Source organism: Carcharodon carcharias, chromosome 1, assembly GCF_017639515.1.
Source record: "Carcharodon carcharias isolate sCarCar2 chromosome 1, sCarCar2.pri, whole genome shotgun sequence".
Lineage (NCBI taxonomy): Eukaryota > Metazoa > Chordata > Chondrichthyes > Lamniformes > Lamnidae > Carcharodon > Carcharodon carcharias.
In genome coordinates, this window is record NC_054467.1 from 123,279,221 (window position 1) to 123,302,032 (window position 22,812).

At 41.1% G+C, this 22,812-nt stretch overlaps 1 protein-coding gene across 8 annotated transcripts in view; it reads right to left on the bottom strand.

Annotated features, from left to right (window-relative positions):
• Nucleotides 1-2,110: 2,110 nt before the first annotated feature.
• sepsecs (Sep (O-phosphoserine) tRNA:Sec (selenocysteine) tRNA synthase) overlaps nt 2,111-22,812 on the bottom strand; it is a 102,417-nt gene continuing 81,715 nt past the window's right edge. For all 8 annotated transcript variants that reach the window (XM_041198555.1, XM_041198527.1, XM_041198564.1 and 5 more), the window contains 3 exons: nt 15,513-15,606; nt 3,250-3,340; nt 2,111-2,914 (listed from right to left, as the gene is read on the bottom strand). In XM_041198555.1, coding sequence (XP_041054489.1) covers nt 2,644-2,914; nt 3,250-3,340; nt 15,513-15,606 — 456 coding nt within the window. In that variant the 3' untranslated portion in view covers nt 2,111-2,643. The remainder of the gene's footprint in view (nt 2,915-3,249; nt 3,341-15,512; nt 15,607-22,812) is intronic.

Sequence of the window (22,812 nt, forward strand, 5' to 3'; positions counted from 1 at the left end):
CGTGTCATTTTCCCCTTGGTGAGCAGGCCCCACCCCCAAATCGCCGAGGGGAAAATCATTCTGCAAGTTTTTGCCCCAAACCTTTACAAAACCCTCAGACCAATATCACTACGATTTGGCTGAAACTTGCAATCCTCAATATAGCTGGTCTGTCTGGCGTTGACTGTAGACCTGAGTCAAGGTGACAAAACTCGAACACTCTTCCAAGTGCAGCCCAAAACCTTAGATCTGCTCTTCATTTATAATAATTTAACTCAGACATGACAAAACATATTTCCTGTTGTTTCAATGTCCATTTAGTTGATTCCACGCAAAGTCCAGACAAATGTCATCAGCTCCTGATGGTTGAAACAATACAGGGTTTTCAACAAAAGACGTATCCAGACGAATATTATCAGTTCTCAGTGTATGAGCAATTCTCCTGCTGTTTGAGGTGGCACAGTAACAGCACCTGGCTCCAAAGTTAATGAGGGTTAGAATAACTCTACTTCCAGTATGATTGTCTGTGGTGGTTGAATAATTCCTTGAGTGTATTGTGTTGATAATATGTCCTTTGTGCCATTGTATTGGGTAATCAGACTCCTTGATTGCGTTAGTCAAAGTCCAAACCCTTTTGAAGAGTCAGTGTTTTCACTAAATGTCTGAATTAACCCCTTGCTGCCCAGCCCTATACTGCTGACTGCAGCTTATCTTTTTGAAATTTATGGTTCCAATCATGAGGTCAAAACATGTCTATGAGTTTGAAATTATGTTCCATAAATTTCCCAATTGAAGGGGATTTTGATGCCACACTGCTTTGTTTTGGCAACAAGTAACATATCAGCTATATATGCCACCACAAGGATGACTTCATAGCTGCAAATGATGGTTTCAACAAATTTGTGAACACAAAGTCCTAAGTTCAGCCCATTTGTTGATGCTTTAAATTGCCATAGTATCCCTTTCCATCTGAACTTTAGTTATTTTCTATGTTGTCTTGTACAGTGTAGCATGCATCTTTGAGATCTCCTTAGAGGCCATAAATCAGTCCTAGGTGAGGAATTGTACACCGACATCGAAAGTGTCCATTTTAAAATGGTAGTACTTTCTATGTGCCCTCTATCCCCTCCCAAGACTTTTCATACAATTTTATGTTGACATGGAATTGCATTGAACTACATTCCAGGTCTATATGTTTTCAAATACATCTCGTTACTGATTACATGTGCCACTCTTCACGCCAAGTACAAAAGGGAATTTCAGTAGTTGGCACTGAGAGTTCATAAACTCTGCCCTCACTTTTAAGACTGGTTGTGTATGAGCGAACAGGATCTCATATTATCAAGATCAAACATCGAACAGGTAAGTTCTCAATTAATCTTTCCATTTTGCTCTAGATTTCTTAGCTATCCCTTTTCGTATTACAATGTACATGTTGTTCATATGTACATACATGTTCATATGTAATGAAGTGATAGGCCTTGGCAAAGCTTCAATTGTAGCTGAGGCTTTGTTCCTATAATTTCACTCAACTACTTTATTAGTTATAGTGTTATTTTTCTTTTGGGGCTTTGAACATGTATGCAATATATAGAGTAACCATCTACTTAACTACTTTCATCATTTTTTTTTGTCCAAACAGTGAAGATCTTTTCAGACTAACTGGGTTTCTGCAACGCAATTAGAATTAAAAAAAAATATTTTAAGCTTTTTTTAAAAAAAACTACAAAAGACATCTATGCTGTAGGCTAAAAATCAGCAACTTAGCCTGTGTGCAGTTGAGCCCCAAGTAGGCTCAAGTCTCTGGTCTATAATCCAGTTGCGGAATGGTAACTTACTTTGAAGATATTAACTCTGTCCGTATTGCCTGTTAAGGGTCTCAAGTGAAATGATATCTGGCTTTTTTCCATGTATTTATAGTGGATTTGATTTGACAAGCATCTGAAGAGCGGAGGCCCTATACTACCTAGTGCAAAGGAGAAAAGTGGTTTCTTAAGGTCATGCTGGGCTACCAAGTAAACCCTCAGATACAAGGCAATGCATTGTACATAACCTCCAACCCTCACCTTAAAAAGGAGAAAAATGGGTAATTCCCACGTACCACTGTACAAGTGTTATTCATATTTACAAGTTTTACTTTTACACACATTTATTGTGACAGCTAATAATTAACAAAGAAAACAGTGCAATGTCAAATGCAATACACACCATCAAAAATGCTTAGGACAAAACAGTTATAAAACAATCTTGCAGTGCAAGAGCAAATTCAAATATTTTCAATTATTTTCCTAAGCCACATTTTTATTTTTAATAAACCCAATCTAAACTCCATCTGCATTCAAAATATATATTGTAGGCTAATGTACCCCATTTGCAACTGTTGCTTAATTGTAGATGGTCAAATTATTGTTTTCATCATTCTCATGAAAATAATCATGACATTAGCTCCTCAGATGTGCCTCAGAGTCATAACATAATTCCCTTTTAAAAGTATCCAGATGATCAACAATCATCCTTACAAAGAAAACTAAAAGAAAAAAAGTGAGAATAATGAAAGTTTTCAACATATTTGTCATGCACTTCTGCTAGTCACCTCTGAATTGAGCGAGCTTGCCCAATTTAAGGGGTGTCAGAAAGGGTGATTTACCACATCTGTCATGACCTTTAGTCCATTTTGACACTTTCTGACAAATCAGCTGTAACAACACCTTCACATTTTGCCAACATTTCCATTTCAGTTCCTGCAATTCCTTTCTCTTTCAGTAAGGTCTTGAGACACTTGTCCAGTTTCTTAATAAAAAGGTCCACATCTTGTTTTTTAATTCCAATAGATGATGCAGCATTCAGATAAGGGCATGGATAGCAATTCGTGTGTGACATAAATCCTTGGAAAGCGTATCCATTTATAATTTGTTCTGAGCCGACAGGAACAACTCTGAGACAAGAGAGAGAAACAATGTGGATCTGGCCCAAGCAAACATACATGTTTTGTTTGACTGAAAAAAAGCTGCACTGCAGACTGACTCCAAAAGCATAAGTAATTAAATTCAAAATTTAAATGATATAGCAATGAAGCACAAAAGAATGTAGAATAATTTTTTTAAAAGCCTTCTGCATTTGGGAAGGAGAGGAGGGTTTTTAAAATGACAAGCCTCAGTGTATGCAGCTCACATACCCCATACAGGCATTCATGATCCTTATATGAAAAAGAAGACAAAGCACAAGTCAATCAATAAGTGCATTAAGGGTGCCAATTACTCAGCAACTCACCTGGCTCCAGATACCAGTCTGGTGAAAAGCATAGATCCAAGCTGAGTGACAGCCTTATCATTGTGCTCATGAAATCTTTTCAAGGACATTGCTGAAATAAGTGGAAAAGCACGGAACAATATGAGGTGGTTGCATAGTAGGAGATACACATAAAGCAGACAATTTGTGTTTCAATACAAAACATACAGGTTAAAAAATATGCTACAAAAGAACAGAGAGTGGGCTTAAACTGACAATCAATGTCCTGCACACGTTGAGCTTTCAATCACAGCCTCTGGGAGGGACTGAATGAAAGTAACGCAATTTTCTCCAAACAATTGGTGAAATCAAATAATAAGTGAGAAAGAGTGTCATTGAAGAGCACTCTCATGGACCTGTTGGTTACAGTGCAACAAGAAACAGTACCTTGGCTCCAAGGAATATGTCTGATAAAGAAATTAGGAAATCTTCTGACTTAGTTAATTGAAAATCAGTGACCCAATCATGATATGTGCAACAATGATTTTTAACTACTGCTCGCTTATTACCCGCCTGAAAAATAAGTGAATGAAGATGGGGGTGGAAGAGGCACATTGGCTGCCTCACTGATGCAATTTTCAAGCAGGCCAGTAAATGGGTGAGCAGCTTTTATATCTGAATTAGATGGGACTCGAAATAATGTTCTGCTGAAAGAATTTGAACAGTTGAGAGCTAAATTAAAAAGCAGAACCCCCGAGATAATAATTTCGGGATTACTATCTGAGCCACGGGCAAACTGGCATAGGGTAAATAAAGTCAAGGGGTTAAATGCATGGCTCAAAGACTGGTGCGGGAGGAATGGAGTTCAGGTCATTGGACACTGGCACCAGTGGAGTAAAAGGGAGCTGTTACGATGGGACGGGTTCACTTGAACTGTGCTGGGACCAGCTGGTGAATTTAATCTTCATGTAGATTGGGAAAATCAAATCAGCAGAGGTGTATTCGGGACAGTTTCCTTGAACAATATGTTGTGGACCCAATGAGGGATCAGGCTATTTTAGATCTGGTAATGTGTAATGAGACAGGTTTAATAAATTATTTCAGAATAAAAGATCCCCAAGGAAACAATGCCTATAACATTGTAGAATTTAACATTTAGTTTGAGAGTGAGAAACTTGGGACAGAAACAATTGTGCTAAATTTAAATAAGGGTAATTACAATGGAATGAGGGCAGAGTTGGCGGGAGTGTACTGGGAAGGGGGTTTAGCAGAAAAGACGGTTAATGCACACTGGCAGATCTCTAAGAAAATAATTCATAACTCACAACATAGATAAATCCCAGTGAGGAAGGAGGATTCTAGGAAGGGGATAAACCAACCCTGGTTAACCAAGGAAGTTAAGGACAGTATCAAATTGAAAAAAAAAACATACAACATGGCAAATATTAGTGGTAAACCAGCAGATTGGGAAAGTTTTAAAAACCAATAGAAGATGACCAAAAAAAGTTATAAAGAGAGAGAAAATAAACTTTGAGGGTAAACTAGCAAGTAATATAAAAATGAACAAGAGCTTCTTTAAATGTATAAAAAGAGAGAGGCCAAAGTGAACGTAGGCCCCTTAAAGAATGCGGCTGGGGAAATAATAATGGGGAACAAGGAAATGGCAGAGGAGTTGAATGAATACTTTGCACCAGTTTTCATGGTAGAAGACACTAATAACATTCCAAAAATACTAAATAGTCAAAAGGCAAAAGGGGGTGGGGGGGGGGCGGGGGTTGGTTGAGGAAATAAATACAATAGCTATCATGAGAGAAAAAGTTTTTTTCCCATTCACAGGATGTGGGCTTCACTGGCTGGACTAGAATTTATTGCCCATCCCTGGTTGCCCTTGAGAAGGTGGTGATGAGCTGCGTTCCTGAACCGCTGTAGTCCATGTGGTGTAGGTACACCCACACTGCTGTTAAAAAGGGAGTTCCAAGATTTTGACCCAGCGAAAGTGAAGGAACTGCAATATATTTCCAAGTCAGGATGGTGAGTGATTTAGAGGGTAACTTCCAGGTGCTAGGGAAACTAATGGGGCTAAAGACCAATAAATCCCCTGGGCTTGATGGGTTGCATCCTAGGATATTAAAGGAAGTAACTACACAGATAGTGGATGCACTGGTAGTAATCTTCCAATTATCCTTAGATTCTGGAAAAGTCCCAGAGGATTGGAAAACTGCCAATGTAACACCCTTATTCAAAAAGGGAGGGAGACAAAAAAAAGGTAACTATAGGCTAGTTAATTTAACATCTGTCATTGGGAAAATATTAGAGTCTATTACAAAGGATGTAATAGCAGAGCATTTAGAAATACATGATATAACCAAGCAGAGTCAGCATGGCTTTATGAAGGGAAAATCACGCCCGGCAAATTTTTTTGAATTCTTTGAAGAGGTAACAAGCAAGATAGATAAAGGGGAACCAGTAGATGTAATATATTTGGATTTCCAAAAGGCATTCGATAAGGGACCGCACATAAGGCTACTTAATAAGATAAGACCCTATGGTGTTGGAGGTAGTATATTAGTATGTATAGAGGGTTGGCTAACTAATAGAAGACAGAGTTGGGATCATGGGGGACATTTTCAGGATGGCAATCTGTGACTAGTGGAGTGCCACAGGGATCAGTGCAGGGGCCGCAACTATTTACAATATATTTTAATGATTTGGATGATGGAAATGAATGCACTATCACCAAGTTTGTTGATGACACAGAAATAGGTGGGAAAGCAAGAGGTGAGGATGACACAAAGAATCTACAGGAGGATGTGGACAGGTTAAGTGATTGGGCAAAAACTTGGCAGGTGGAATATAATGTGGGAAAATGTGAAGATTTGCACTTTGACCGTAAGAATAGAGGAGCTGAATATTATTTAAATGGAGAAAGACTGCAGAAAGGGATTTGGAGGTTTTCGTGCATTTTTAAAAAATTCATACACGAGATGTGGACTTCGCTGGCTGGGCCAGCATTTATTGCCCATCCCTACTTGCCCTTGAGAAGGTGATGGTGAGCTGCCTTCTTGAACTGCTGAGGTCCATGTGGTGTAGGTACACCCACAGTGCTGTTAGGACGGAAGTTCCAGGATTTTGACCCAACAACAGTGAAGGAACGGCAATATACTTCCAAGTCAGGATGGTGAGTGACATGGAGGGGAACTTCTAGGTGGTGGCATTGAGTCACAAAAAGCTAGCATACAAGTTCAGCAAGTAAAAGGGCAGGCAAATGGAACATAGACCTTTATTTCAAAGTAAACCGAGTATAAAAATAGGGAACAAAAACAGAATTACCTGGAAAAACTCAGCAGGTCTGGCAGCATCGGCGGAGAAGAAAAGAGTTGACGTTTCGAGTCCTCATGACCCTTCGACAGAACTCTGTCGAAGGGTCATGAGGACTCGAAACGTCAACTCTTTTCTTCTCCGCCGATGCTGCCAGACCTGCTGAGTTTTTCCAGGTAATTCTGTTTTTGTTTTGGATTTCCAGCATCCGCAGTTTTTTTGTTTTTATAAAAATAGGGAAGCCTTGCTAAAACTATACAAGGCACTAGTTAGACCACACCTAGAATACTGTGAACAGGTTGATCCGGGTATGGAGGGATTTCCTTTTGAGGAAAGGTTGAGTAGGTTGGGTCTGCACTCATTGGAGTTTAGAAGAATGAGAGGTGACCTTATTGAAACATAGAAGATTCTTAGGGGTCTTGACAGGGTAGATGCTGAGTGGTTGTTTCCCCTTGTGGGAGAGTCTAGGACCAAAGGGCATAATCTCAGGGTAAGGGTTCACCCATTTAAGTCAGAGATGAGGAAGAATTTCTTCTCTCAGAGTGTAGTGATCTGTGGAATTCTTTACTGTGGAGGCTGGGTGGTTAAGTACATTCAAGGCTGAGATAGACAGATTTTTAATCAGTAAGGGAATCGAGAGTTATGGGGAAAAGGCAGGAAAGTGGAGTTGAGGATTATCAGGTCAGCCATGATCTCATTGAATGGCGGAGAAGACTTGATGGGCCTATTGGCCTACTTCTGCTCCTACGTCTTATGGATGTTGCTTAAATATGCAAATTGTTTCTGTGACCCCAGTGGCAATTTTCAGATGCAAATGAGTGGAGCATGTCCTCTTCATACCAGTCCTTAGAAGGCCGAACCAACAGTCCATAAAGTAACCCTGGAGTCTGCTCACACAACAGCCCAGGACCTCTGTTTATGTGCTGTGCCAGAAGGGGCCAGGTATGATATGAAATAAACACATAAAATGTTGGAAATACACAGCAGGTCTGACGGCATCCACGGAAAGAGAAACAGAGTTAACTTTCAGGTCATGATCTTTCATCAGAACTCAAATTTTGAAAAGATTACTCATGCCATTTGTGCATAACTATGAGCAGCAAGAACTCTTTCTTTTAAATTTTTGTTTTAAAGTCCCTTTACAGTAACATTTGTGTTTATATAGTGGGTTATTTCATTGAAAATGCTTTGTACAATGATTCAAACAATAATGTGCAGTGACTGTTGTTTTTTAGGCAAGTGTCTTTGGAGTCACCTCTTAGCAAACATTAAATATGTCTCTGTCATGAGTGTGCAAAGCTCTACCTTCCCCATATCTACGAGTGATTTGTAGATTGAGGGGAGGCGATGGCGTAGTGGTATTGTCACTGAACTAATAATCCAGAGACCCAGGGTAATGCTCTGGGGACCAGGATTCGAATCCCACCACAGCAGATGGTGTAATAAAAACCGGGAATTAAAAGTCTAATGATAACCATGAAACCATGGTCGATTTTTGTAAAAACCCATCTGGTTCACTAATGTCCTTCAGGGAAGGAAATCTGCTATCCTTACCTGGTCGGGCCTACATGTGACTCCAGACCCACAGCAATGTGGGTGACTTTTAAATGCCTTCTGAAATGGCACTCAGTTGTAACAAAGTCACAAAAAAGGAATGAAACCAGACGGACCACCCGGCATTGACCTAGGCATCAGAAACCACAACGGCAACCGCAGCCCTGTTGACCCTGCAAAGTCTTCCTTACTAACATCTGGGGTCTAGTGCTAAAATGGGAGAGCTGTCTCACAGGCTAGTCAAGCAACAGCCTGACATAGTCATCCTCACGCAATCATATCTTACAGATAATGTCCCAAACTCTACCATCATCATCCCTGGGTATGTCCTGTCCCAGACCCAGCAGAAGTGGCGGTACAGTGATATACAGTCAGAAGAGAGTTGCCCTGGAAATCCTCAACATCGACTCTGGACCCTATGAAGTCTCATGGCATCAGGTCAAAAATGGGCAAGGAAAACTCCTGCTGATTACCACATACTGCTCTCCCTCAGCTGATGAATCAGTGCTCCTCCATGTTGAACATTACTTGCAGGAAGCACTGATGGTGGAAAGGGCACAGAATGTCCTCTGGGTGGGGGACTTCAATGTCCATCACCAAGAGTAGCTCGGTAGCACCACTACTGACCGAGTCCTAAATAACATAGCTGCTAGACTGGGTCTGCAGCAGGTGGTGAGGGAACCAACAAGGGAAAAGGGAAAAACATATACCCTCCCAGAAACATGATTGGGTCCCCCTTGTCCTCACTTATCACCCCACCAGCCTCCGCATTCAAAGGATCATCCTCCGCCATTTCCACCAACTCCAGCATGATATCACCACCAAACACAACTTCCCTTCACCCCCCTTGGTGGCATTCCGTAGGGATCATTCCCTCCATGACACCCTGGTCCACTCCTCCATCAACCCCTACTCCTCAACCCCCTCCCACGGCACCTTCCCATGCGACTGCAGAAGATGCCCCTTCACTTCCTCTCTCCTCACTGTCAAAGGGCCCAAACACTCCTTTCAAGTGAAGCAGCTTTTCACTTGCACTTCTCTCAATTTAGTCTACTGCATTCGTTGCTCCCAATGCGGTTTCCTCTACATTGGAGAGACCAAACGCAGACTGGGTGACTGCTTTGCAGAACACCTTCGGTGTGTCCGCAAGCATTACCCAGACCTACCTGTCACTTGCCATTTCAACACTCCACCCTGCTCTCTTGCCCACATGTCTGTGCTTGGCCTGCTGCAATGTTCCAGTGAAGCTCAACGCAAACTGGAGGAACAGCACCTCATCTTCCGACAGACACTTTACAGCCTTCCGGACTGAATATTGGGTTCAACAATTTTAGATCTTGAACTCTCTCCTCCATCCCCACCCTCTTCCCGTTTCTTCCCCATCCTTTTTGTTTTTTCCAATAATTTATATAAATTTTTCTTTTCCCACCTATTTCCATTATTTTTAAATGTATTTCCACCCATTGTTTATTTCTACCTTTTAGTCTTTCCCCACCCCCATAGAGCTATCTGTACCTTATCTGTCCTGTCTTCTACTCTTAATTAGCACATTCGTTTAGATAATATCACCACCTTCAACACCTCTTTGTTCTTTTGTCTGTGACAGCTTTTGGTTATCTCCACCTATCACTGGCTGCTTGTCCCAACAACCCCTGCCCCCAACCCCCTTTAAACCAGCTTATATTTTACCCCTTTCCTATTTTTACTTAGTTCTGTAGAAGGGTCATGAGGACTCAAAATGTCAACTGTGCTCTCCTCTGCCGATGCTGCCAGACCTGCTGAGTTTTTCCAGGTATTTCTGTTTCTGTTTTTGTTTTGGATTTCCAGCATCCTCAGTTTTTTGCTTTTAAAACACATTTGGCCTCATCCTCACCAACCTGCCTGCCGCAAATGCATCTGTCCATGACAGTATCGGTGGGAGTGACCACCGCACAGCCTTCACATTGAGGATACCCTCCACTGTGTCATGTGGCACTACCACCATGCTAAATGGTCTAGCAACTCAAGACTGAGCAAACATGAGGCACTGTGGGCCATCAGCAGCAGCAGAATTGTAGTAGAACATGATCTGTAACTTCATGGCTCAACATATCCCCCACTCTACCATTACCATCAAGCCAGGGGGTCAACTCTGGTGCAATGAAGAGTGCAGGAGGGCATGCCAGGAGCAGCAGCAAGCATACCTAAAAATGAGGTGTCAATCTGATGAAGCTATATCAACACAGTACTACTTGCGTGCCAAACAGCATAAGCAGCAAGTGATAGACAGTGTGAAGCGATCCAACAACCAACTGATCAGATCTAAGCTCTGTACTCCCGCCACATCCAGTCATGAATGGCGGTGGACAATTAAACAACTCACTGGAGGAGGAGACTCCATAAATATCCCCATCCTCAATGATGGAGGAGCCCAGCACATCAGTGCAAAAGATAAGGCTGAAGCATTTGCTACAATTTTCAGCCAGAAGTGCCGAGTGGATGATCCATCTCTGCCTCCTCTGGAGGTCCCCAGCATCACAGATGCCAGTCTTCAGCCAATTCAATTTACTCCACGTGGCATCAAGAAATGGCTGAAGGCACTGGATACTGCAAAGGCTATGGGCCTTGACAATATTCCTGCAATAGTACTGAAGGCTTGTGCTCCAGAGTTTGTCGCGCCCCTAGCCAAGTTCCAGTACAGCTACAACACTGGCATCTACCCATCTATGTGGAAAATTGCCCAGGTATGTCCTGTACACAAAAAGCAGGGCAAATTCAACCTGGCCAATTACCACCCCATCAGTCTACTCTCCTTTATCAGTAAAGTAATGGAAGGGGGCATCAACAGTGCTATCAAGTTGTACTTGCTTAACAATAACCTGCTCATTTATGCCCAGTTTGTGTTCTGCGAGGGCCACTCAGCTCCTGAGCTCATTACCACCTTAGTTCAAACATGGACAAAAGAGCTAAACTCCCAAGGTGAGGTGAGAGTGACCAAGGTAGCATCTGACCAAGTGTGGCATCAAGGAGCCTTAGCACGACTGGAGTCAATGGGAATCAGGGGGAAAACTCTCCACTGGTTGGAGTCATACCTAGCACAAAGAAAGATAGTTCTGGATGTTGGAGGTCAATCAAGTCAGCTCCAGGACATCACTGCAGGAGTCCCTCAGGGTTATGTCCTCAGCCTAACCATCTTCAGTTGCTTCATCAATGACCTTCCTTCCATTATAAGGTCAGAAGTGGGGATGTTCACTGATGATTGCACAATGTTCAGCACCATTCGCAACTCCTCAGATACTGAAGATGTCCATATCCAAATGCAGCAAGACCTGGACAATATCCAGGCTTAGGCTGACAAGTGGTAAGTAACATTCGTGCCACAGAAGTGTCAGGCAATGACCATTTCCAACAAGAGAGGATCCAACCATCACTCTTTGATAGTCAATGGCATTACCGTCACTGAATTCCCAATATCAACATCCTGGGGGGTTACCATTGACCAGAAACTGATCTAGACTAGCCATATAAATACTTTGGCCACAAGAGTCGGTCCGAGCTTAGGAATCGTGCGACGAGTAACTCATCTCCTGACTCCCCAAAGCCTGTCCACCATATAGAGACACAAGTCAGGAGCGTGATGGAATACTCCCCACCTGCCTGGATGAGTGCAGCTCCTACACTGAAGAAGTTGGACACCATCCAGGACAAAGCAGCCCACTTGATTGGTACCACATCCACAAACATTCATTCCCTCCACCATTGACGCACAGTAGCAGCAGTGTGTACCATCTACAAATACACTGCAGGAATTCACCAAGGCTCCTTAGACAGCACCTTCCAAAACCAGAACCGCTACCCTAGAAGGACAAGGGCAGCAGTTAGCTGGGAACACCACCACCTGGAAGTTCCCCTCGAAGTCACTCACCATCCTGACTTGGAAATATATCACCGTTCCTTCCCTGTCGCTGGGTCAAAATCCTAGAATTCCCTTCCTAACAGCATTATGTGTGTACCTACACCACATGGACTGCAGCGATTCAAGAAGGCAGCTCACCACCACCTTCTCAAGGGCAACTAGGGATGAGCAATAAATGCTGGCCTTGCTCATGAAGCCCACATCCCGTGAATGAATAAAAAAAAGGTAGCTTAGAGCGGTATTTAGCATAGGTGACGGGAGTCTCACCGACTGGCTGCATAGCCAACAAGAGCCCTGGCAAGAATGCCAGTCAGGCACTTAGCTGGACAGTGAAGGGCCTTCAAGGATCAAGGACCCTGGAGGCCGAAATCTTGTCTCCAAGAGCTGCCAGTCAGAAGCTGGCAGCTGTGCATTGCTCAGCAGCGCTACCAGGAAGGCGGTGACTGCTGCTGATTATGCACCCCCGGGGTCCAGTCCACAGGTGAGTGATGGCGGGATGAGAGTCATGGCGTCAGATTCACAGGGAGGAGGAGGCAGTTTGAAAGAATGATCAGGAGCGTGGCTCTCAACAGCCCCCACCTTCCCAATACTGGGACACTCAATCAGCCACCGAGTGCCTGACAATGAGGGATTCTACCCCCCACCGCCCCCACCCCCACACCCACCGAAGAAGTCCACAAGCAGCCCCGACATTGTTTGCCTTTTGAGCTTCTGGCATAGCAAGTGCCCAGCCCACGATTGAGTGAATAACAGCGGCACCTGGATGAGGTCCTTAAATAAGCATTAATTGCTCAATTAAGAGCCTCAATGGCGGGAGTGCGGGAAGGCTGTCCACAAGCTATCCCACCCTGGACTTAATCTGGACAGAGGCAGGAAGATGGCGGGTCTCGACCCATCACGCTCCCACCTCATTAAATGCCCCCTTGCCAAAAGCACCCGGGGAGGGGGCGGCGGGGGGACATTTAATTCCAGCCTTAGCGTTGTCAGCACGCACCTCTCATAATTTTCCCAATCTAAAGTTAGTTGGCACAATGCAAGCGCACCAGTTAAGAATAACAAATGCCACTCAGTATTCAAGAGGGTTAATCAAATTAGTCATTAAATTAAATTGAGAGAACTAATCATGGTTAAGTTATAAATACAAAAACTATGTACTGCAATATTATGCTACAATGAATGTTTATATGGCAATTAAACTGGTATCTTGATATCATAAAACTATAATTACTTTGGGATAATGTTTATACAACCTAAAGCGAAAACAACATAGATGGAGCTTTTGTTCTATTATTGCTGTGTTTGGAAAAAAAATTAAATCAGTTTCTAGAAATGAATACTTGAAATAATAAAAATCAATGAAGGACTAGCAGCTGCAAAGCATCTCAAGTGTCTACTATAAAAAGGAACATTAGACCAGCAACATCCACTTCACCATCAATACTCTTGGTAACAGATGGAAATGCAAGGATATTTTGTGAGGAGTGGTGGGATGCCAACTACATACTAAAACTGAAAAAAAAAGTGAATTATAGTGAGCATCACGAGTGAGGAACAGACCAAAATCTCACAGCTCATCATGTTAATTCTGATCATACCAGTTAGACAATGTTCAAAAATTGAAAATATTTTCTGCTCACAGCTCCATTGAGGCAACATCTTCACCAAACATGGACATGTTTTACTGGCATGATGGCATCATAACTCTTCAAACAAATTTAGTGATCAATATTTAGAATTGGAAAATCTGGAGCTGAAAGAGTTACTTAAAAAGGGACAAGAGCCAGCTAAAATGCCTGCTCCCTGTGGTGTGGCTCCCACCTTCTTATTAAAATGACCAAGGAGAAAATGGGTTCAAAAAACAAATTTTCATGCAACATACTGTTAAAAAGCGGCAGATCCAGTCACATGATCCAATATACCCAATAATAGCATTTTCCTGCTTTACATTAGCACCGCTTTAACCTTCAAAAGCAGGAATTTAAGTCTTTATGTTGAATGACTGGGCTGCATCACAACACGAAGAACATCAGGTTCAAAACAAGTTCACTAATATTATATTTATCACTGATAATGCCTCATTGATTTAAGGTATAGATGAAGCCTTGGGGTTCAGGCAACATTCATAACTGTTGCCCAAATCCTTCAACTGCATTGCAATTATCTTGTAAGAATCACAATGAATAAATGAATGAAGGCCAATGACAGAGTGAAGCATCTGCTGAGCTAGGTTCTTGGGACTAGGTTTTTAGCCAGTCTGGTGGCCAAGAAAAGCACTATGTAAATGCAAGTCTTTCCTTTTCTAATCAAGGCTGCATGAAAATATGTGAAAATACTAACTGCTGTGTTTTACTGACCTCTAGTGCTGAAAGAAAAACAGAAAATGCTGAAAAACACTCAGCAGATCAGACTCGTTCTGCTGATTCTCAGGTTTCAAACCCAAGACTAAGGTCATGGTTTACCGGGCAGCAGTAATCCCTGCACTCCTATATGCTTCAGTGGCTTGGACAACCTACAGCAGGCATCTCAAAGCACTGGAGAAGTACTACTACCAGCGCCTTCACAAAATCCTCTAAATCTGGTGGCAAGAAAGGCGGTCTAACAGCAGTGTCCTCTCCCAAGCCAACTTGCCCAGCATTGAGGAGCTAATCACTCAAAACCAGCTCTGCTGGGCAGGATATGCCGTTCGTATGCCAGACTCCCAAAGTAGTTATTCTGCTCTGAGCTCGGTTGTAACAGGAGAGTCCCAGAAGTACAGCAGAAACCCTTTAGGGATGTCCTCAAAGCATCCCTGATGAAGTCAAACATATCTGCTGACTTATGGGAGATCCTGGCTTGTGACCGAACAAAATGGAGAAGTTCATTCGTGAAGGCACTGAACACATCGAGAGACTTGGTTGGGAACATGCAAAGGCAAGGTCAAGGCACTGGAGGGAGTGCACAAACCACTAAATAACCCACCTATCCAACCCTTCAAGCGCCACCTGCCCGACATGTGGCAGAGTCTGCAGATCACACATGAGAGATGCCAGCCATTTCAGAACCCATCAAATGGAATGGAAGAAATTGATCCCCGATCCTGAGGCACTGCCTAAGGAGGAAGGTTCCACTGAAAAATTATCGACATGAAACATTAATTCTGTTCATCTCTCCACAGATGCTGCCCAAACTGCTCACCATTCACCAGCATTTTCTGTTTTTATTTCTGATTCCCAGTATCCACAATATTTTTATTTTGTTCTGGTGCTAAAAGCTGTTCCTAAAATTCTGTCAGTACCTCCCTCAATAACTAGCTTAGCTTCCCAAAGGCTTAATTTTTCTTAAATCAAAGCTTATTGGTTTAGATCATCTGTTAATTTGAATTAAAATCATGCAAAATAAAGCTTTCTGAGCCGTTATGTTAAATTTGCTTAAGTTAAGTTATACAAAGGTTTTATTTTCTAAAAATGTTTAAAAAAACTTTTGAATTGACAGAGTTGGGTGAAAGTACACACAAATAATTACCTTTTTAAAAAACATATTTAAAAAAAATCAGATCTACCTAAAGATACAGGGTTATGCGATGTCTCCAGAAGCCTTTCACCATGAGCTTCAGACAACTTCTTTACTTCAGTAGAAAGGTAAGTGAACATTTCCTGCAATGATATAAATTACACCAGTGAGTAAACAAAAAGATTAACAATAATGACTGTTGAACATTTCTCATCTACATTAGTCGAGGGAATCAAAGGTTATCAGGGTTAGATGGGAATGTGGAAATCGAAACACAAGATGATCAGCCATGATCTTATTGAATGGTAGAGCAGGCTCAAGGGGCTGAATGGTCTACTCCTGTTCCAATTTCTTATGTTCTTATGAACTTCTATTCAATCACTCATATTGTGTACAATATCTTTTTCAGTTTGTATTCTTTTAATTTTTCAGCTTGGCAATAGAGACTGTGCTCATTGTGATCTCCAAGGTGAATGTAAAAAATACCATAGCATTATTTTGAAGAACAGCAGAGATGTTTCTCCTAGGTGTGCTGGCCAACATTTAGCCTTCAACCAGCATCAAAAACCACATTTCCCTGCATGACAACAGTGACTACAACCCAGAAATAATTATTTGACTGTAAAGCAATTTGGTAGAGCCCAAACCACTGTCTAAATGTTCTTTGAGTGGTTTTATTTTTCATTGGTCAAAGCACTGTACATTCACCTATTCCCAGAACTTACAGGTAAATTGTATCACTACAAACACATATACTATAGCTTTGTTCCCAGTGAGAGGACTCATATTAAACTGAAGAGCACATGGAGAGTTGGATTCCTTACAATTGTTGAGAGTTATTCATAACATAACTTTGCCAAAACTAGGGAACAGTATAAAGCACTAGCCAAATATCATGAAGCCTGGAAATTTACAAACAAAAATGCTGAAAACTACAATTTAGTGTTGATTAAAAAAACAGAAGAGTCAGCCATTTCGCAAACAGTTTACATACATAGCAACTATATTAGTAAGCTTAACATGTAGCAGAAGAAACTGAACAAAATTGTGTTGTAAAGTATGTATCCTTATTGATCCTCCCAACTTGTCAATACTGACATTTATTGCAATGTAAACTTAAGAGTTGCCTGTCTAACCTGATGTATCAATACATACATTTAAAAATAACTGGAAAAGGCTTGAAACCAGGCCTGTGTATCCATAGCTTACTGAATTGTCTAATTTCTGGACACCACATTTATAAATCTGAATACATTATTTATAACAATGCCACATAAATATATAGAAGTTATAAGAAAATATGCCATTTGGCCCATTAGCATTTAACTTTTTCCTAGACAATTTCATCCCCATTTCCTTCATCCACCATCATATTTGATGGGCCAAATGCCCTATTACTTTGCTGCAATATGCCATGATTCTATAATAGGGTGGCATTCATACATCATTAAATTGTTGAAAGATTGTCATTATCTTAATACATCTTTTCACTTGCCAATTCATATTATCTATATTCCCTTATTTCATATCTATGGATCTTGGTGACAAAGCAGTTTCAAAGACACATTGTTCTTATGACAGGATTCCCAGATACCACATTCGAGACTACAGTGCATCACAAAACAATCATAAATCTTTGCGTGCATAATCACCACTTCCATTGAAATATAGTCCAAGTACAGAATGCATATTAGACAGCTATGAAAATGAAAAAAAAATCCAATTCTGGAAAAGTTGTTGACTGTTTGCACTCGGTAATTATTTTTTGCAGAAGGTGGAATTTTGCCAAAGTCAAATGTTAGCTTCATTCAACTGGAACAAATGCCTTAACAGCTCTTGTACCACATATTTCAAGTGCAATTTTGAGTATTATTACAATTATTATTAGTAGCAATACCACTTGTCTGAGCTTCTCTACCATAATGCAGCTACTAAATATATTTAGTTAGCAGTTCCAAAACCAAGTATGCAAGATTGCAAATATTGTGCACAAAAAGAGTATATTTTTTCTTCTAATTGTTTGCCCAAAGTAGGGGCATATTGTACTAGTTTACACTAACTAGTTTAGTAATTTATATGAGTTGACCAAACTAAATGTCCACTTTGTTCAAATCTATAGAATGACAAAACCACCCTCCACTAACTGCCTTACACGCACTACAAAAACCAAAATATATGTTCTAGTAACTTTTATAACAAGATTAATCATAGCACTGGCCACGTCACATTCTCAAATTCACAGAATGTTAAAAACCTCAACTAAGGTACCATCCATACACTGAATGGTCTTTTCCTCTAGCTGGAATCATTCCTATGAATATATTTACTGCCAAGCCCATAAAAAAATCTTATCTTAATCAATCACTTTTTAGATTCATAAATCTTCTGCAGTATATTTCTAGCCAAGCATGTTCCTCACTGTAACTCTGTAACCAGTAATTATTTTTTTTTAATAAATATGCATTTCATTGCAACAGTTTATTGTTTCCACACTATTAAATCTCCATGAATTCTAAATAAAGAATGGTGGCTGTCTGACTACAGGACATCTGTGTAAATGACGTTGTTAATGAACATTTAATGAGACTTAGAAAATTAATCTAATTGTGCCATTTTATCTTAATAGGATCCCTCCACAAGCCAAACTGAATTGATCTAGTTTAAATAGGAGAAAGAAGATTGTTTATTATGGACAGTCTTTCCTGAATACAAATTAATTTAAATGCAAGGCCAACAAAAGAAAAACTCCCACAGTTCAATAAGAACGCAGAAAGCAAGCAAAGCAGGATGAGAAAAATAATACATAGATGTGCAAATATCATTGGATTTATCTTATAAAAATATATCTGCTGTGATGTACTGTTTTGCTGGAGTTTAGAACCTGCGTTCTGTGCTACAAGTTAATTGCAATTTAGAATTGCCAATTTCAATATCTCACGTAAAACAAAAGGTTTCCAGCGCTAACTTTTCAAAGGAATTGTGGGGAAAGGTTTCTGCTGTTCTGTGTAGAGAAATTGTAAACTTGCCTATAAAGAACATGTAATGAAACTATAAACAGAAACCTGTTGAAATCTTCCCGGCCAGTTTCTGATGAAAGGGGATCACTTTGTACAAATTTGGTAAAAACCTAAAGATGTCTTCAGTTGACTGAAGTCATAAGTCCACCTAAATGTAATTTCTAGCTCACCTGATGCTGAAAAGTCCTTTATCATTTTTGGTATTTTCAGGCTAGCAGCACTTCTAGTTCCTTCAGTTATGAAAGTTTGCTTAAGCGTGGCCCAAAGGATGTGTCTGTCCAGGTTTTGGAAAAGAATTAAGTGTTGGAAATCACTAGCAAGTCGGGGAAAATGAAAAATAAATGCTTTTTAGCACCTGCATAAGGAATGGGATAGCACTTATCCCTACCACACCAATAGATTTTCCATTCCCATAAAAGTAATGAAGTGGATATCAATGGAATGACACAGAATAAACGGATTCCTTTGCAAGCGCATCTGCTCACTAGCTCTGATCATAATGGCAACTGCATCTTCTCTCCTACCTCATCACTTATTGTATACACTGGGGTACAGTTTCAGAGATACAGTATAAAAGTAGTTAGAAATACACCTCAAAAGGTGTTAATTATTGTCACTATGGATCCCATTGGATCTTATCTGCCAATTATATTTAATATAATGTCGAAGTTATATAAAATGTCAGTTGCTGTGAAATGTTGACATATCCAGTTTCACCATTCATTAAGGAAAATTCTATTAATTGGTCATAAAATCTTAAAAATGGTATAAGGGATGATATTTGTACACCTAGTGGCGGCTACAGTGCCCCCAACCCATTACTGTGTCTACATTTGAACACGCCTGAACAGAGGCAGGCAGAGAGCAGTCAGCCAATGGCATTAAAAATGAGAAGCAGTGGATTACGGGAATATTCTTCCTTTGTGTCATCACTCAAATGAAACATCATGACATCAAAGCTGGAATTATTCCGCATACAAGGTCTACTCCCATCCTGCCTGCAATGAGTGCTTTTGAAGCATAAAAGCACAACAAAAGTGATAGATGTCCAGGTAGGTTTATGGGTCAAAGCAGTGAGCTTGCTTTTGACTCTGTTAAGCTTTGAAAATATGACACTGTATATGAGTCCATGTCCAAATGCAGCAAGACCTGGACAATATCCAGGCTTGGGCTGACAACTGGCAAGTAACAATCGCGCCACACAAGTGCTGAGCAATGGCCATCTCCAACACGAGAGAATCTAACCATCGCCCCTCGACATTCAAGGGCATTACCATTGCTGAATCCCCCATTATCAACATCCTGAGGGTTACCATTGATCAGAAACTGAACTGGAGTAGCCATTAAACTGTGGCTACAAGAGCAGGTCAGGGGCCAGAAATCCTGCGGCATGTAACTCACCTCCTGACTCCCCAGAGCCTGTTCACCATCAAGGCACAGGTCAGAACTGTGATGGAATACTCTCCACTTGCTTGGATGAGTGCAGCTCCAACAACACTCAAGGAGCTTGACACCATCCAGGACAACGCAGCCCGCTTGATTGCTACCCCATCCACAAACACTCACTCCCTCCACCACCGACAAACTGATGGCAGTGTGTACCATCTACAAAGTGCACTGCAGCAGCTCATATAAGGCTCCTTAGACAACACCCTCCAAACCCACAATCACTACCAACTAGAAGGACAAGGACTACAGATACATGGGAACACCACCACCTAGAAGTTCCCCTCCAAGACACTACACCACCCTGACTTGGAAATATATCACCGTTCGTTCACTGTAACTGGGTCAAAATCCTGGGACTCCCTCCCTAACAGCACCGTGGGTGTACCTAGACCACATAGACTGTAATGATTCAAGAAGGCAGCTCATCACCACGGGCAATTAGGAATGGGCAATAAATGGTGGCCTAGCCAGTAATGCCCACATCCCATGAATGAATAAAAAAAACAACAGCTGCAAAACTCAACAGAAACCTAATTAAAAAAGTCTCATTCAATTAGAATTCCTAAATAAAAATGAAGGGCGGAATCTTGTGACCTGCTCCATAGTGAGTTTGGAGGCGGGAGCATTTAATCAGGCGGGAGGGTGGCGGATGGGGACCTGTTGGATCCGGTGCCCTTGGTTTGCTGGGGCTAAAGGATCCAGGTTGCACACTTATTTCGGGGTGACCAAGTTGGTAGCAAGACAAAGATCTGTAGACCATTCTTAGAAGAAACACATTCTGTTTATTTACAAAAGGAACTCAGCAGCTACACTTGTGTGCTTACAACTCAAAACTCTGTCTTTCCTCTTCTGACTTGAACTCAAGACTACTCTGTTATTGGGCATCAAGATCATGTGATCTTACATTACAAGATTTGTCTTAAAGGTATATGACACATCAGATTACTACATCCCTCCCCTTTACTCAGAAACTCAATTTTTTTTTCCAAAATATTAAGTTATTTACACAGATCAAGAATTTACAAAGTCAGTCTTTCTGGGGGTTTCCTTATGCGTGTAGAACGTTTCAGCTCTACAGCTTCTGATGTTTGATCCAGGACTTCCTTAACTGTAGTCATCCAAGCATCTGGTTCTTCAGTAGGTACCTGTAAATCTGTTTCTTTGACTCTTTTCAGGTGCAGTTGGCCCTTCAGATGCATCTGTACCCGGTTGAATTCTTTCAACAGGAGATGTTGATTCAGTCACGAACACTGGTGGAATCATTTCTGGATATTTTGTTTCTCCTCTTCTTTTATGATCCATGTCTCCTTATGACTCGATCTTCGACTTTCACGTGGTAGGAAAGAGGTCCCATTAGTGCACTTATTTCACCAAACAACCATGCTGGTCCTTCTCTAAAATTTTTCGCTTTTTTACTTTCTCTCCTTTTTTAAACATTCTGTCACGACTGTGACAGTCATGTCCAATTTTCTGACTTCTCTGCCTTCTTTTGGCAATAATTAGGCTCAACCTCAATCGGAGATGGCGCTTCATCAACAATTCCGCAAGTCGTATGAAGGGTGGTTCTATAATGGAAAAGAAAACGTGCTAATTTAGTCACTATAGAATCTCCAGACAATTTCTTCATATCAGATTTGAAAATCTGAACTGCTCTCTCGGCCAGTCCATTCGAAGAAGGGTGGTATGGTGATGTTTTGACATGAATAATACTGTTGAGGCTTATAAATTGGTTAAATTCAGCACTCATTAATACTGTTCCACTGTCTGATATAAGCACTTCAGGTAGTCCATTGTTTGCAAAACTTTGTCATAGCTTCTCTATTGTAGAGAAAGATGTCAGTGACCTCACTTCATATATGGTCCGTCCATTTCAAATGTGCATCAACGATAAGCAGAAACATTGTTCCCATAAAAGGTCCCATATAGTCGATGTGTACTCGCACCCATGGCCTTCCTGGCCACTCCCAGGGGTGTAACGGAGCTATTGCAGGTAATTTTTGTGCTTATTGACACTGCATACAATTTCTCACTAAGTTTTCTATTTCTCCATCCATTCCCAGCCACCACATATAGCTATGAACTCTTGCCTTTATTTTGGAAATTCTGGGTTGTGCACTGTGAAGTTTAGATAACAATGGCTTTAGTCCTTTTGCAGCAACAATCACTTATACTCCCCATAATACCTTCCTGGCATTTATTTTGGTATCTTCTCTGGAAATGCGGTTTAATTTCATCAGATTCTTGTTTTTGTGGCCAACCATGAAGAACTTGATCCCGCACTTTGGATAAGACTGGGTCTCAAGTTGTCCAATCTTTAAGCTGTCCAGCAGATATCGGTGATGAGTCCAGGAAGTTCAATAATAAAATGAATTCTTGAGGAACTGGAACATTCTCATCTTTTACTTGCATGGGCAAACGACTGAGTGCATCTGCGTTTGCAATTTGACTTCCAGGTCTATGAATGAAAGCATACTCGTATGCTGCCAAGATCAACACCCATCTTTGCACTCTTGCTGAGGCCATAGGAGCAATAGCCTTGTCTTCACCGAATAATCCTAATAATGACTTGTGGTCCCCTATGATAGTAAAATGACGACTGTGTACATATTGGTGAAACTTAATGCCGAAAATGATTGACAGGCCTTCTTTTTCTATTTGCCAGCACTTTTTTTCTGCAGTGCTGAGTGTTCTTGATACATATCCTATAGATCGTTCTGATTCATCATCCATTCGATGGGGAAGTACTGCTCCCATTCCATAGGGAGATGTGTTACACGTTAATATCAACTCTTTTTTTGGGTCAAAATGTACTAGTAGTGTAGACGATTGTAACAACTGTTTCACTTCTGTGAAAGTTTCTTCTTGTGGCATTTGCCATGACCA